The sequence below is a fragment of the Vombatus ursinus genome, unplaced genomic scaffold (assembly GCF_900497805.2).
Source record: "Vombatus ursinus unplaced genomic scaffold, bare-nosed wombat genome assembly UNPS02010548.1, whole genome shotgun sequence".
In the NCBI taxonomy this organism is placed as follows: Eukaryota; Metazoa; Chordata; class Mammalia; order Diprotodontia; family Vombatidae; genus Vombatus; species Vombatus ursinus.
In genome coordinates this window covers 1,861,467-1,879,773 of record NW_020950326.1, presented here as the reverse complement: position 1 = coordinate 1,879,773, position 18,307 = coordinate 1,861,467, and the positions used below count along the sequence as shown (strand labels likewise).

At 34.6% G+C, this 18,307-nt stretch overlaps 1 protein-coding gene across 1 annotated transcript in view; it reads right to left on the bottom strand.

The window, feature by feature from the left end:
* DPP10 (dipeptidyl peptidase like 10) overlaps positions 1–18,307 on the bottom strand; it is a 934,204-nt gene that overhangs the window by 41,372 nt on the left and 874,525 nt on the right. The window contains exons 13-15 of the mRNA XM_027854721.1: positions 11,959–12,066; positions 2,624–2,715; positions 2,176–2,223 (exon numbers count right to left, since the gene is read on the bottom strand). Coding sequence (XP_027710522.1) covers positions 2,176–2,223; positions 2,624–2,715; positions 11,959–12,066 — 248 coding nt within the window. The remainder of the gene's footprint in view (positions 1–2,175; positions 2,224–2,623; positions 2,716–11,958; positions 12,067–18,307) is intronic.

The following is an 18,307-nucleotide window of genomic DNA, read 5'->3' as shown; positions in this document are numbered from 1 at the left end:
AAAAGCTGAGTTGAGACTGACCATTCTATTTGGCTGACTGTGGCTAAAACTAATCTTCTAAAATCCTCTTTTTCCTCTTACTAAGGGTTTTATTGAATTAAAGAAATGAAATTATCATGTAGTTCAATATCCCTAAGATATTGCTCATAGACATTGATTTTTTTTATGATATGTGCTTGAGGAAAATCAAGCTTCAGATCTCTAAATAGAAAAAAAAAATGAGCTATCATTTTAATTATTACCCCTGAAAAGAAATCAGATATAACATCTCTAGATGACTCCTTTTCTCCTAGAAATGATTAGAACTGAGTGAACATATTTTGTTCTGGGAGGAACAAGAAGAAAAGAGAGAAAGAAAAATCACATCTTGGCTTGTTGATGAAAAAAGAAGAATTTTGCTTCAAGGGGAAGTAAATTTTTACAGAAATAAAAGGCAAAGCTTTTTTCCTTTTAAAAATGTTATTTTGCCCTCAAATTAGAGTCAAATGTTTCTCCCAGAATCAATGGTGACAAAGCTTTAAAAAAAGTGATGAATTTGCACTGGAAATGTGTCATGGCAGTTTTGACATTTTGAAAATGTATCTGTGAAATGTAAATTAGAAAGAATATATATATGTATATATATGTGTGTGTGTATATATATATACACATATGTATGCACACACACATGAAAAAATTGGTAAAGAATTATACAGACATTCAAAAAAAGATCATTCTTTTACTAATTTCAGGCAAAGTTTCCTGAATGAGGAGGGAGACTGCCATGTATATAATGTTATTATCTGCTTTTAACTTATTCAGCTCTACATTTAGGATGTGCTCTACTCCCACATCAATGATAAGGTGTTCTACAAATTGAGGAAAAGATGTATGGTCATTCAAAACACACAACATGATCACATTGTGAAAAGTACCTCTGAAACCATGGGGTTATTGGTAATTGAAGTACAAAAGATTCTATGATAGTATATTAAAATATCAACATGATTGTCTAGGGAGGTCACTGTCTAAAGAATATAGCTCACATATGAACTTCCATAAAACAAAAACATTATCACAAGGAGCAAAGCATGAGACAATATGGCATTGTTGAAAGGGTGCTGAATTTGGAATAATGGATTCAAATCTTGGATCTGCCACTTACTGCTTATGTTTCCTCAATTTTATATGAAATATGGAACGAGCTGAAGACCTTGATTTCTAAGGTCCACATGCCATGGCAAAACATAGCTCACTCAGTTCTATACCATTGGATCTAGTGGGTAGCTGGAGGAGAGAGGAAGAGTTGCTCTGGATTTGTTGGTAGGTGTGAATTGAGTACTTTAGACAGAAATGGAGAATGAGATGTCAAAGAACAGGCAGCTAGGTTGTGCAGTGGATAAAGTGCTGGGCCTGGAGTTAGGAAGACTCATCTTCCTGAGTTCAAATCTGGCCTCAGATACTTACTAGCTGTGTGACCCTGGGCAAGTCACTTAACCCTTTTTGCCTCACTTTCCTCAACTGTAAAATGAGCTGGAGAAGGAAGTGGCAAATTACTCTAGTATCTTTGCCAAGAAAACCCTAAATGGGGTCATAAAGAGTCAGATAATACCAATAAATGACTAAACAACAATAACAACAAACAAAATGTCATAGGAGATAGCTGGAAAATACATGCTGATATAAGCAACTAGAAACCTGGCAGAAGGGATGAGTAGAAGAAAGAATTCGAGAAAGAAAATAGAGAATGAGTGATCAAGGAGGAGAGATGTCTCCAAGTGGACATGGAGTAGGGGAAAGAGGAAAAAAAAGATAAAAAGCATTGATCATTGAAATAACCCAAGAAGGAGAGCAAAGTGACCGGGTTACAAAGGTTGATTGGGTCTGAGGGTGTGCCAGGGAATTTCAAATTAAAGATAAATGAATGAATGAAGCATTTATTAAAAGTTTACTATGTGAAAAATTATTATGAAACAAATAGGTGAAACAGTTTTTGCTCTCTAGGATTCCACATTTTTATTAGGGAGACAGCACACTTGAGAGATTTTGGCTGTAAGTAGGATATGGCCCTATTGTCAAGAATTAGCCATACCATCCCAGTTCCATAAGGTAAGTATGGATTATCCATATATTCATTTTTTTAAAATGATGACTTAGTTACAATACTATGGGAGTCTTTCATTACGTATTGCTTACCTATGTAGTTGCCTTCCTCTTGGAGAAGTCTCTGTGCTCAAGAAATAACTGTCCAAAGATGTGAAGAAATACCAAGTTAGAGAGGCATTTAGTTTTGTCAACGTTATCACTGAATTTTCACTTGATTTCCAATATGTGCAAATAGAATTTTGCTATTTTCAAGGAAACAAAGACATTTGATTATAATAATTCTACTATTAATACTAATATATTACATATAATAATAAGAATAATTTACTTAAAACAATGAAATGCACAATTATGGACACCTTTCCAAAACCTCTCATTTTTATTTGGGGAGAGTAAGGTAGAAAAAAAGAACAGCTTCAGGGCTGTAGCCACACTGTGTTTACTGAAGTTCAGTAAGTAAAATGGTGATTACAAGTGAACACACTCCATTTGACAAACTTGATTTCTAACTTGGTTAAAGAACAAAAACAATGCTCACATCTTTTGAGTACTTTCATCATATGCCAAGATTTTTATGACTTCCCAGTTTCCTGATGTCAGATGCCGCACGTTGATTTGCTCACTTTTAGGCTACAAAGAAATGGAAAATATTGATTTTCATTTTATTTAAACAGCTTCAATTTGGATGTGATGTATATTTCAAATTTAGAACAGCTTATATTTGGAATATGGTACTGTTTTAAAGAATTGCCTGCATATGTCACTTTTAGTTCTTTAATCACCGATTCATAGAATGTTAGAGCTAGGAGCATAGAGACCATTCTGTTCAATGCCTTCACTTTTCACATGAGGAAACTGAGGCTCAGATAAGTCAGTATTTGCTTACCATTTAGCTTTTTATTTAAAAAATTCTGAACTTACATGCAATAAAATAAATACTTTCATATGGAGTAAAATAAAAAAAGAATTGAATGTGAAACTACAAACCTCCATTATATACAGCTTGCTTTTCTTTTTACATAAAGAATCATTTCAATGTAACATTTAGTCAATCACATTTAAGTACAAAACTATATTCATATAAACATACACATATACACATAAACATACTCAAAAATCTTATTTTCTTATCTTCCATTTAAATATATAATTGATCTGAGAAAGTGTACACTTATCATCTACAGGCTATAGGCAAAGTAGTCAGTTACAGTCTATTTAAATACAATAATGTTTGACAGGAAATGGGATGTAGGCCACTCTGCTCTAGATGGATTGTGACTAGTCAGTTTAATCAAAATTAATACCTAGAATGTTTGTGGAACCAGTCAGCAATTAGAACATAGATACCCAGACTGCATATCCTTGCCCCTTAATTCATTCATATATGCACATATATGTATATATTATATATATGTGTGTGTGTGTGTGTGTCTGTGTCTGTGTGTGTACATGTATGGATATATGTATTGAATTTTGAATTAGTCAAACTTTGAAATTCCTAATTTTGAAATAAATGAGAATGATTCTGTGCTTACCATATTCTACCTCACTTACTTGAAAGAAATCTTTCTTTTAAGGCAGTATCATGTTTGTGTTAAAGTGTTATTTTGAATTTACCTACATGTCTATGTATGTACATATGCTTATCTCAAGAAATATAGCAAGTATAAAAATAAATTAAAATAACTTTAGTGCCTAGATCTGAAATACTTTAAACTGGGGATGTCTCCAGCACAAACACCTAGTGAGTACTGAGAAAGATTATACCAGAATCATCTGGAACCCTGACAGAGTTTGGGACACAATCCTGGAAAGTGCTAACAATGACTGATAAGAAGAATCCTGAACTTCTGAGGTAAGCATTTGAAAAACATAACTCAGAAGCAAACAAGAAGATTCTTAAGGCAGATAAGCAGGCAGACATCATCACTGGTAGGTAGTGAAGTACAAATGAAGGGTTCCAAGAAGACTTTGGCAGGGGTGTGGAACACAGAATAAAGTTGGTCAGTAAGCGTTTCTTAAATTTTCCAGGCACTATACTAAGTACCTGGACCACAACAAGAGGCAAAAGACTGTCCCTGCCCTCAAGGAGCTTATAATCAAATGGGGAAAACAAGCAAAACAAATGGGAAAAAAAGCAAGATATGTGCAAACAAGCTCTATACAGAATAAGTAGTAAATAATTAAGAGAAAGGAGGGAATAGAATTAAGAGGAGTTAAGAAAGGCTTCCAACAGAAGATTGAATATTACTTGGGACTTAAAGGAAGCCAGAGAAAGTGATAGATGGAAATGAGGAGGGAGAACATTCCAGGTATGTAGAATGGCTGGAGAAAATGCCTGGGGATTTAGCCTCAGAGCTGAAAGATGGAATGCCTTCTTTGTGGAATAGCAAGGTCAACTTCCCGGGATCAAAGAGTATAATGGGTAAAGAAGCTTTAAGAAAACTGAAAAGGTAGGAATGAGTTAGGTTATGAAGGGCTCTGAATGCCAAACAGAGAATTTTGTATTTTATCCTAGAGACAATAGGGTGCCACCAATATTTATTGAGTATGGTGGGGTGTATGTGTGTGTGGGGGGGGTGATATGGTAAAACCTGTGATTTAGGAAAATCACTTTGGTGTCTGAATGGGGGGTGGTGGATTGGAGTGGGAAGAAACTTGAGGCAGGCAGCCTCAACAGCAGGCTTTTTGCAATAATCCATGTGTGAGATGATGACAGCCTGCACCAGAATGATGGCAGTGTTAGAGGAGAAAAAGGGGCATGTTGGAGAGATGATGCAAATATGAAATTGAGAAGCCTTAGCAACATGGATTTTTTTTTCCTGAGGGGAATGGTGAAAGAAGATAGAGATAATGTGGCTGCAGAAGTAGGGTAAGGTCCAGGTCGCTATACCAGGGAGGTCTGGCAATAAAAATGATCCACCCACAGGGATTACCATTCAAAGGCAGAGTACCAGTACTACTGAAAATCTGCAAGGTCTAGTTTCCAGAGAGAGTAGGGTAATGTGTAGCATACAAAGGCAGAGACTTAGATTACAAGTGAACTTGACAGAGCTCCAAATACTAAGACTAGAACACAATATGAGGATCTTGGTCACAAGGGAAAAGGCAAATACCTAGTGATTTGAAAGCCCACAAATTCAGATTAGCAGGCAGGAAAGGCTGAACCACACAAGTTCCATATCCATAAATTCTTATTTTTTTTTTCACTGACTTGATCCTTGAACTTTGGAATTAAGCTCAAAGTGAAGTTAAGTAGCATCAACTCTATGGGCAAGGGACATGCTGGGGCAGAATTTCAGGCCAATTACTAGAGTGTTTTCTCATGGAAAATCAAGGAAAAGTTAGACAATTATCTGTTTAATTAAGCCAACACTTATTACATGCTTACTGTATTTAGAGCATTGTGATAGGAGAATGGTAAAATTCTAAGTTTAGATACAACAAAAGTCCTTCTTTTAATGAAATTTGTAGTCTTCTCGGAAATCCACACATACCTGCACAGGTACTTCTAGCAGCAAAATTTTCAATAAAGTAACAAATTCAAGGGAGAAAAAGAAAATAAATAATATCCCCATACCCACAAACAAAACCTTCAAATACATAATAAGTCAATCCTCATAGGCCTCACTATTTGAAGACACAGCAACTTCTGAATAATATGGGCAAATTAAAATTTTCTCTTTCACTTTGTATATATAATGACAAAAAACAGATTGAAACACTTTCTCTGACATCTATTCCCCATATCAACATTCTTTTTATTTTTCAACTCAATTTAATTCAACAAAAATTTCTCAAATGCCTACTGTGTTCCAAGCATGGGCCAGACATTCAGTATACACCGATAAAAGGAAAATAGCCTCCTCCCACAAAGAACTTAAATTCTTTTCAGTATTTGTCATACACCTTAGAGCTGTTGCCTTCTTCTAGCTGAAAAGAGAATCAAGTCTAGGCATACACAAGCACATTAGGTGTGTCAAATGAGCATAGAATTTTACAAGCTATATGTATTGTATTAAATGCTTCTAAGTGAGTGAACAAATACATTGCAACTCTTCTATAAATTGGGTTTTGGTTTGATTATAGTGGAATACAAGGAGACTATAAATGATTGATATTGACTCTAGGCCTTAGGAAATACAATTGGTTTAATTTGGATCCATGGGATACATATTCATGATAAAAATGCAACCTATTCAGAGAGAGAAAGAAAACAAAATCACAATCTATGGGTTTAGAGTGAAATTCCTCCTCAAGCTCTTAGCTTTTGCCTCAAGTCTTTGTAACACAGTTTTTTTCCTTCAAGTCTAGTACTTCATGGGTCAAAAAAGAAGAAAGCATTTTTAAAGGAAAATGAAGCAAACTTGTAGTCACTTATTCTTCATGCTTCTATGATCCAGTATACTCCTGCCATTTCTCTTTTCTATATCAATTCATAGAATCACGGGATCATAGATCAAGAGATGGAAGTGATTTTCAAGGTCATCTAGTCCAACTTCTTTATTTCACATTTGAGGAAAGTGGGGTCTAGGTAGTTTAAGTGACTTGTCCAAGGTCAGATGGACTTCAGAGGTGACATTTGAATACAGGTTATCAGCCTCCAATATCAGAATTCTTAACCCTGAATAATACTTCTGGATTTAATTCACTGGGAATAAAATCATTCAACAAATATTGCACTTTTACCAGCTGGCCTATGAGTTATGGCAGAGATGGAAGTCTGATCTCAATGAGTTTAAATACCATTATCCTGAAAATTTGTTAGGACGAGACTAGATCTTTTGGTAGATGATCACCCCTTCTTTCTGCCTTTTCCAAGGAAATTAAGGAAATTATTTTAAGGTTCTAGGACACATACAGTATTTTATACAATATTACAATGAACTCTCTTATTATTGAATAAGGAAACAAATCCATTATGATGCTATTAACATTCTGCTTTGCAAGCATTTAAAAATAGAAATCTTTAAAGATTAGAACATGTCAATGCATCTTTTTTAAAGATTTATGAAACTGCTGTTAAATTTTGATAGTGGGAAATATTAAAACATAGAGAATAATGGAAAGATTTTGAGGACCTTAATTAAAACCCTGGATCTACTTCTTGCATCCTACAATGCCATTTGAAATTTATTCAATCTTTTGAACTTTGATTCTTCATCTGTGAAATGAGTCAGGTGAACCTGGATGCATTCCCTTCCAGCTTTAAATTACATGAACATATGACCATGTTTCAATGGGAATCAAATACCATTTTCTAACATACTGTACACAACATGTAAGTGTTATAAAACATTTTTCACATTATTTCAAAAATTGTTTCAGGATCTGAGTCACATGTTCTGTATCCTTTGTTAGGTGTTTAGGTGTCAACTATTGCTTTCCCTTTAATGTTACACATTTTATTACTTATCAGCTCTGTACCCTTAGTATTTTTTTCAAAATCTGATTAATTTTTTTCACCAAGGGGAATAGTGTGGGATGGCTACTGTTAGAAAGTATTGACTCTCTCATCATAGGATTTGTCTTTAAATCCCACCATTGATGCTTACTAGTTTTGTTACCTTAGGCAAATAGCTTAATCTATTAGGGATTCAGTATCCTCATTTATGACATGAGGAGGAAAGATGAAATTCCTTATGAGGTGCTTTACAGCTATAGATCATATAATGCTTTCTGCTATGACCTAGCTGACAGAAATAACTCCATATTTGACCACTTAGTGACCTATTGCACTGGGAAATTGCTATGTACTCAATAACTAGTTTATTTAGCTTCATTCAAGTAAGGGGTGCAAGGCTCTCTAGATCATAATCAGTTTAGCAAACTTCATTTAATCTAGATATTTAAGGTTAAAAAAAAATTCTTAATCCTAATACCCTTGTAACTGATAAGGGTAGGGACTGAACCATCCTGTTGATTGACTGTACCTAAGGTCCCCTTCCTTTTTGAACCCTATAGACCCAGCAACAACCATTAGATATAAGGGTGTTTGTCTGTGGTACTGAAGGGCTGGGGACCTCAATACTTTCATGACTGTGAGTAATAAACTACCTAACTGGTGAGCCTTTGAGCACTTGTATTTCTTCTTGGTACCTCATCCAGAATTTCTCTATATTATGTACTTATTTTTTTTAATTGTTTATTGACTTAAAATTATTGTAATATTTAAATTTTATGATAAAAGACTAAAATTACTAAGAAATAGTAGGCACCCTATTTTAGTGCTTTTTCATATTAGATGATCTATATTCTCAGGTAATATATTAAGATACATTAACACACTTTCATCATTTTTCCCTTATTGAGTTGAAAAAGTGATCAAATTGAGAATGAGAAGTATTGATATCATATTTTCCATAAGATTGATAATGCATAATGGCATCTGAAAGTATGCAAAAAGAAATTATCACTTCAAATCAGTTGAATTTAATTTTGAATAAAGAACTTTCTATTGATGAAATAAGTGAATTAATTACCAACATGTAATTTTTTTTATTTAATGGAATTTTGGGAGCTCCTCACTACATTCTGTCACAAGTCTGAGCTACTTAATTTGATTTAGTCTATGTTCTTTGAAAATGTAAGGGGAAAAAAAAGTCATGAAGTGCCCAATTTTTAAAGGTTTCCTTGTGGAATTGAGACCTATATGGATGCCAACTGGTCAGATTTCTGAAAAGCATTGAATTCTTGGGAGTCAGTGACACACACTAGAAAAGCAGGCTTATTGAAAATATCTGAAGTGATCAAATGCTTAATGTGCAGTGGTTAATATACTTTTTAGGTCTGTGTTTGCTTTAGAAATTGCCGACAATGAAATTAATGCTGCGTGCCAAGCATAGCACACAGACACATTTTCTCTCCTTTATGGCAAGTCTTATATCATCCTGAGTGCCATTTCCTGATAAGCATTGGTCAATGGTTACAGAATGAAGTTTCTCTCTTTTCCTTTTATTAAGTTAATAGACATATGAGGAATTCACAAAACTTTTCCATGTAGCAGATACCCAGCCCACAGATATAGCAGTCAATGGGAGTTCCTCATAATAACACCTTGTAGGTCAATATCTCTCAATACCTAAATATTTTCCTCTGACTATGTACAGAATATAATCACAATTTTTCCTTTGCATCCAGATATAGTGAGGATATGACCATTTTCTCTTCTATAGAGTTAATTCTCAATTGGTCAAAAGCTCTTTATACTCTTTGAGAAATACCTAATGTTCCTTCTTTGAAGTGTCTATGTTTAGGGCTTTTTAATTTTCATCTTTTCTAAAGGGTATAAAGGAAAAAGAGAAGGGGGAAGATATCCAAAGTAATCAACTTCATCATGGTAGCAGTTTTAGGGAAGAAAGACTTAACTGTTAACTCTAATAAAATGTTTAGCTAACTGTGGATTATGATTATCTGCTTTCTCTTCTTTTTCCCATTAACAAAGGGGAGGAACACATACCCCACTAAGCTCACAAATACATCACTGCCATCTTCTCACTTTGCAGTATATTTAGCCTGGATAGACTGAAAGACCCCCTGAAATGAAGTCCTGTGATAATGACAAGGCAGAACAAGAATAAAGGACTATAGAATTTATGATGAAGCTACTCTTATGACCCTTTCAGAAATAATGAACTATGCCATGTGATATTAACTCTTTCCAAGATAGTAATTGACCTGTGTACTTTAAATATAATATTGATATAGTTGGTTGAAATAAGGTATTGGGTAACCTAAGGGTTTTCCGTCCTTTACATGGAAAGGATTTTTTATAAAATAACATAGGATTCTCAATCCCCAAATATTAAAATTGCATATATTGTTAGATACCATCATTCTTACCTATTTGTAGGATTTATATTCTTCCTTTAGGAAATGTCCTGGATATTTAGGTAGTATACAGTGTTCTCATATACATTCATTTATTTTGAGGATATCTGTGAATAGCCTATAACCTGGACTTTCTGGATTACTTTAGACTTCATATAGTTCTCTGAATACAAGAGATATGATTAAGAAATATAACAGAGGGGCAGCTAGGTGGTGCAGTGGATAAAGCACCAACCCTGGAGTCAGGAGGACTTGAATCCAAAGCCAGCCTCAGACACATAACACTTACTAGCTGTGTGACTCTGGGGAGGTCACTTTACCCCAATTGCCTCACCAAAAGAGAGAGAGAGAGAGAGAGAGAGAGAGAGAGAGAGAAAGAGAGAGAGAGAGAGAAAGGGAGAGAGAGAGAGAGAGAGAGAGAGAGAGAGAGAGAGAGAGAGAGAGAAAATAAAAGAATTCAAGGATCTGCCATGAAAGGCAAAATAAATCATTGGTATTATTTCATTTCTCTTTGCCAGGTCAACATATGACCTACATAGAGATAGGGAATGGACCTGTGATTTCATAGGCAAAGTGAAGTTGTGAGGAATCTCCTTCAATGAAAGTAGATTAGTACCTGTTCTATAATTTATAGTCTTAGAGAATTGGCTAGATCCAAACACTCAGAAGAAAAGTGCCTTTTTTAAGATGCGTAGTCAATATGTGTTAGAAGAGGATTTGAAATCAGCTATTACTAGTTTTGAGACTAGACCACCCACTAAGCCATGATGATTCTCCAATAGGCATACACAAATTAAAAAGCTGAGGTATATTTACTACAAAGAATTTTTTACTTCACTAGAGATGAGAAGGGAAAATGCCTTTAAGACCAAAGGAAAGAAAAATCTGCCAATTTCTTTAAACTCATGGGCATATCTTTCAATCTTTTGCAAAGCTACTTCATTTCACTATATTTACTTGTGCTATGGTTCTTCATCTTCCTTTCCCTGAGGTCATACTGAGACTTTTTTCATTACAACCAACCAATATCATTGTATACCAAAAGGTATCTTTGTATATTTTGTTCCCTTGTTATAGAAGCAAAATAGTTTCTTTTTTTTCTATTTATAGACTTTATGCTCATCAAAGAGATGTCTTTGATCCTTTCACACATGATGTATGAATAGAGTACCTATTATGTGTTCTATACTGTGCAATATTTTGAAGATGAGGGGACACATGAAATATAAGACATTTTCCCAGCCATCCAGGGCAAAAATCATTGTGATATCAAAATGCACATATGTATGTTAAATAAGCAGGAATGTGTGAGCTATTGTTAAAATATTACTGTGAACATTCAAACCTCAGAAATCAGCAAATGCTTCCAATGATGGTTTGATTTATTGCATTGATGATTATCTAGACTTAGGAAATTGTTAATAATGCAGATTAAACTTAAAATATGTTATTCTCTGTATCTTTTTTTTTTCCATAGAGAGAGAGCTGGTTGCTAGACATTTACATGAACACCTTTGAGTAAAAATGAAGTTAAGCTGCAGTGCTATAATATGTGTCCCAAAGTATGAGCAGATAATACATAGTGAGAAGAGAAAGATCAACAGGTGATGAAATAATCAGGAAAGATCACATTGAAAAAGCTGGATTTGAATTTGATCTTGAGAGTTAAGTAGAATGTGGATAAGGAAAGATTTGAAGGAAAATAATTTAGACAGAAAGAATAGCATTGTCAAAGATTTGGAGATGGTAATGAATATGCTGTGTTCAGAGGATGGTGAGCCGGGTAGCCCAGATGGAATGAAAGATATGTTTTGGGGAACATAGAATGAATGGTAAAGGTAGTGTAAATTTTAGGAAAATTTCATTTCCAAACTGAGGAGTCTGAGTTTATTTCTTTATAATTGTACTAAAAGAGGGTATATAATAAATTTTTGTTCCATTGAACTAATGGCCATTCTTTAACTCCTCGATGGTCTGAATAGTCATACAATAAAAGAGATTGGTGAGAATATTGCCAAACTACAGGAGGAAGTTATGTCTTACCTGAACAATGAACATGGCAATGTGATGGAATTCTCCTCGACCTCCCTGCTTAACAGGGACTGTCATAAAGAACTTGCTGCCATCTTTGGTAAACACAGGCTCCTCATTCTAGAAGTATAGAAGTATATGCAGTGATCTAAGATTGACATTAGAAATAAGTATATCCACTCATATTACTGCAATACAATAATTACATTGAAACTACACTTCTTGAAAATCACTTGGAAAAAATCCAGTAAGAATTAGTAAAATGTTCAAATTCTGGGATAGTAAAAAGAAGAAATAGGATTATTAGTTTCAAATGCACGCAGATTTATGCATAGTAAGTGCTATGCAGTAAAAGACATTTGTGGGGAAAGGTGTACAATAATTAAAAATTAGAATGTTATAAATGAATTTGTAGATACATGTATATACATTGTAAATGGATATGTAGATAATCGCCTTTTTGAGAATTGCAAAGATTCTCAGAAACCTATACATCATAATAAGATAATACCCGTTAAACATTTCACAAACTTAAAGAACTTGCACAAATGCTTTTATAAGCATGTCAATAACTAACATTTATATGGTTCTGCCAATATTATAACAAGGTTACAAGGACAGTGTAATTACTCCCATTTTACAAATGAAGAAATGGACAGAGTCTAAGTGACCCGTCCAGGTCCACACAACTAGTATATGTCTGAGAAAAGATTTGATCACAGACTTTTCTGACTCCAGGTCCAGTGCTCTATCCATCATGCCAAATATCTGCCAGAGGAAGACTAAGAATAGAAGACTGAAGAGGAGAAAGAGGAGGAGGAAGACTACATTACAACATACCAATATTTTCTTGTAGATATCCAACCTGGGAGAACCAACCACCTCTGGAGGCAGTCTGTTCCATATTTTGGCATTTCTAATTTTCAGGAAGGTTTTTTTTCCCATTTGTTTGTTTGGTTTTGTTTTTATGCCATTGAGCCTAAATTGTCTTTTTTGTAACTTCAATCCATCGCTCTTGAATCTTCTCTCTGGAGCCAAACAGGAGAGCCCTAATCCTTATTCCTCATGACAATCATTTTTTTTTTCTTTTTTGGCTAGGCAATGGGGTTAAGTGACTTGCCCAGGGTCACACAGCTAGTGAGTGTTATGTGTCTGAGGCCAGATTTGAACTCAGGTCCTCCTGAATCCAGAGCCAGTGCTCTATCCATTGTGCCACCTAGTTGCCCCAACAATCTTTCAAAAACTTATAGTTATTATGTATCCTATGATTCTGCAGGTTAAAAACTTCTAAATCTTTCAACCAATATTCAAATGGCATGTATTCTAGTCCCTTCGAATGTCTCATTTACACTTTTCTGGACTCAGATGCAAACGTCTCATTTGCACTTTCCTGCTTTATTGTTATCAAACTTAAATAGTAGTTGTTAGATCTGAACATAATACTCCCAATGAGATGTGACAGGAACAAATACAGAAGGACTGTTGCCTAATATCTGGGAGATAGGTCTCTCTGAAAGCAGCCCAAGATCACATTAGATTCTTCAACTGCTCTATTATGCCACTGATTCACACTGAGATTGTACTCCACTAAAATTCCTAGGTGCTTTACTGATCTCTTCATGTCTTGTACTTGAGAAGTTATTTTTTAACCCATCTGTGTGACTTTATATTAATTCTTATTGAATTACATCTTATTAGATTCAGCCCAATGTTTTAGCATATCTTTTTCTGGATCCTGTCAAGTTTGCTAGCTAAACTACACAGGTTAGTGTCTTTTGCAAATTTGATAAGCATACATACAATCTAGATAGCATGCTTGTATATATCATATATAGAGATATGTATATGTGTGCATATGCACGTGTGTGTATTTATATGGGAATATATCCATATATATAGGGATACATGCCCATATAAATACAAATATAAATGCACATAGAACCTTCTAAATTTGTTGACAATGATAAAGAAATTTGTTCTAATTTATTTTACACACCTCCCTTGGAATTTTGCTTTCACTTTTACTTAAAATACTAGTTTATATATTTCTTTTCATAATAGGCCTTTCATTTATAGCTACTAGAAAAGTTAAATTTGTCTTCCTATATTAAAAAACATTCCACATAGAGTCCAACTTATTAAAGCTGCAATGCATTATTTAAAAATATGTATCATTGTAATAATTTCTTGAGAAATATGATGATGATTACAATGAAATGGTATATTAGGAGTTACACATACAAGTGTACATTTTATTTAGATTTATTTTTTTATTTCATTTTCAGTTCTAAATTCGTTCCTTGCTCAAAATGTCTATTTTAAATACTCAAAGGACTTGAAGGTAACTTAGAGATTATTTTGTCCAACCATTTAAGAAAAGCAGTTACTAGCTTAAGGTCATACAGCTGGCTTTGTTAGTCACTACAACCCTATTCTTCATGATCTCAATCTAATCAGTTTTCTTTTAAATCATGCTGATCTTCCTGATGAATAGAAATATATTTAAAATATCAACTAATAGCATCCATCAGTTTTTGAGTATTGCTTTATGTGACATATTTCTTGTGATAAAACTTAATTACCTACTTGGTGTAATTTAAGATATTTATAATTCCAAATGGCAGAATTTCATTTAAATCATGTTTTCTAAAAAGAAATAAAAAAAACCCTCAGGATTTCTGTTTGTTAATTTATTTCAACAAGCACATACACACCAAACCACTGAAACAGAGAGCAAGAAAGTTCTGAGTTTGAACAGCAAAACACTGTGTGGCCACACTTGGAATCCTGGATTTTCTTCAGAGGAATCAGTAGAAATATGAAAATTCAATCTATAACTTCTCCCTACCAACTTTAAATTATCACAGAAAAGTATCAGAATGGATCTCACCTGAGGACCAATAAGACAATAAGTATTTGTCTTACCAAAGAATTCTGCTAGACACTAGGGATACAAAGAAAGAAACAAAACAATCTCTCCCCTTGAGAAGTTTTATTCAGTTGGGGAGAGGGATAGAGAACATACACATAAAAATGAAAAAAGAAAACATATACAAAATAATTTCTACTGGGAGGAATGAGGAGAAAAATATGATTATGATAAATACTTGGGGAATCCTTCCCTTTTATTTATCTGAAGGAAGTCAGTTAGAAATAATGCTATTACTTAAATAGATAAGGTGATTAATTTTAGTAATTTAATGAAAATGTTGAGAGAAAAGTTGATTTATTTAATTGAAAACATTTTCAGAATAACTCCACTGAAAGTCAGGATGATTCGTGTGATCTATGCTTTTTCATTTTTCTACAAATTTCTCTGAAAAGTCTAATTCTACTTTGGTAAATGGGAGTATCTTAACAATGATAAGAATAAAGTAAACGCCTATAACTACATGGTTGGGTAAGTATATAGCCTTTTCAAAATTATCTACAATAATAGTGAGGGCCATTTCTAGTGCTTCTGATTTTTATCTTGCCACTGGACCCAGATGGCTCTGAAGAAGAAAGTGAGGCTAGTGACTTTGCACAGCCCTCTCTCACTTAAATCCAATTCACCTGCATGTCATGGCTTCACCTCCCTGTAGTCATGGCCCTCATTGAGAATGAAGGACAAACAACCTTTTTGAGTAGTAGTAGAAGCTGCCCCACTGGGGACTGTGAACCCCAATTAATTTATTCTAAGAAAGAGACAAATGAAATTAGGGTATATGTGTCCACAGTTTAATTTCTCTCAAGCTAGCTTGACAGGCATTGTGTGGGAGTTCAGTCCAAAACTGGGCCCCCCCTAAGAGGGCCAGTTTAGAACTGGCTTGTGTTGGGATTTTGGGATACAGCCTTATATGCTCTTCAAAGAGTAGGTGTTCCCAAAGGGTACCAATAAACTGTGATTGGTCGACATACCAGGAGGTGGGTCATATTAAAATAAGGTCTTGAGCATGTGCTTTAGATCATTTAGCCCACAGGGGCCAATATAGCTTGCCATCAAAGGACCACCCCCAGTCTTAGAGTCTGTCTCCACCCAAACCTGAATAGGATAAAATCAATTCAGGCCTCCTTTGGAGTTTGACCAAGATAAGGAAATTTAATGCAATATCATTATCAGAGATGTCCTTCTGAACAACTTTGGACAGAATGCTGGCAGGGTGGAACTCTGAGTCTCCAAGACACAGATTACCAAGAGAAATCATTTTTCACAGGACCCAACTGGAACTGGCCACAGCTGTGGGCAACATAGCTTTTTCTTTCTTTCCTTCCTTCCTTCTTTTCCTTCCTTCCTTCCTTCCTTCCTTCCTTCCTTCCTTCCTTCCTTCCATTCTTTCCATATGTTCACATAGTATATCATACCCTTACCTACAGGTGCTCTGCCCAAAGAAATATAAATTTTAATCTCTGAAACCTCTAGATATCTTGGAGTTTACTGGCTAGATTTCTTTCTTAAGCACCATGCTTTAAACCCAATTCACTTTGGGTCTCATTGATTGCCTAACAATAGGTCTCAGACCAAACCCACTTGATCATTGTTTGGGCCCAGATTGGTCAGAGTGAATGTAAATAGCAATTGTTTAGGTTTAGGCCAGAAACTCTGAGGGTCTTCCCCTCCCAGACTGATATTTTTGAGTAGCTAATAGAGGCCATTCTTTGAATGGGTGTTGCCTCAGTCAAACTAAGACCTGTTAAAGACCTTAGCTTAAAAAGGCCAAGGTCTCCCAACTGTATCCCCTGGCCATCTCCAGTCCTTCTGATTGATCCATATCTCACCACTGGACCTGGAAGACCACATGGCTCTGGAAGAGAAAGTGAGGCTAGTGACTTTGCATAGCCCTCGGTCACTTAAATCCAATTCACTTGCATGTCATGGCATTACCTTCTGGATGTCATGGTCTTCGAGAAAAAAGGACAAACCACAACAATGGTGGATGAGCAGTACAAGGTTAACAAAGATAACTAAGTTTGAGTTTGCTCTCCACAGCACAGAACACAAGCCACATGAGAGTAAAAGTGAGAGGGATCTGTTTAACAACACCTCACTTGTCCTTTCTACCACACTAGTCTGACCTCAGGTTTGGGTGAGACAGAAAAATAGTTATTGATTTACAGGTCCTTAGGTGAGGTCCATTCTGATATATTTCTATGCCAATTTAAAGATAGTATGGAAAAGTGTCAGATTGAATTGAATTTTCATATTTCCACCTATTCTTTTTAAGAAAGGCCAGGACTCCAATTATGGTAACATACAATGTTTTGCTGCTCAAACCAAGAACTTTCTCACTATCTGTTTCTCTGGATTGCTGTACAGCTTTGGCACCTAACAGGACAGTGCATTGGACTCAATGAAATATTAGCATCAACCAAAATGTTGGCTTGCTTGGTTGAATATAACTTTTGTATTATTCCCACAGTAGTTAATATAAATCTAATGCAATAATTAGAAGTTTTCAATTATCTTAGAGGCCAAGAGCAAAGTTATGACTTCATCTTTTTAGTATAGCATTTAGCAACAAAAAATGTTTTTCACAAGTCTTTGGGGCTTGGGAGTCAAAAGAACCTATGTTGGAATCCTACTGATGACACTAGATTTGTTAACCTGAAAAAGTTACATGACTGCTTCAAAACTCAATTTGTAAAAATCAGGATAACATGTAAAATCTTCATAAGTAAAATGAGGATAATAATAGAGCCTACTGTAACAGAAAAGGTTGTTGTGAGAATCAAATGAGACTGTATATGGAAAAAGTATTAAAAACAAAGCAAAATATATGTGAGATAAGACCTGAAATTAAAAAAAATTAACAATAATAATGTCCTCTTTGTATCTGATTGAATTCAGATAACAATGATACTATTGCATAAATGGAGAAATTGTTTTTTTTTTTTAATTCAATAAATTATTGGTTAGGAAAGTTGATCTACTTCATTAAAAAAAAATCAAGACAATCCCAGGGGCAAACAGGATTCAAACAACAATTTTCAGCACATTTGTTTAATGCTTCTTTCACATCACATTGCTGGCTAAGTTTTGTGTGTATTGTCTGGGAAATGCCTTTTGGTACTATTATAAGATTTAACCTATTTCATAGATTCCATCAGTTGATAAACATGCTATAATTTCAACTGAGTATATTTGTTATCAGTGTTTACTACTTTTCTGTGAAATAGTATCTGCTCAGGAAATATTTCTGTATAGTTTTGACTTATCATAGGATTTGGTAACATAATTTTGACCATTTTCTCCTTTTTGATCAAAGTGTTAACTTAATCAATGAAATTTAGGATTTATTTTTATGTTTCTCTTATTATTATAGCTGGCTTAATTTTCCACTTTGCATAAAATTAGAAAAAAAAACCCTCCCAAAACCAATAA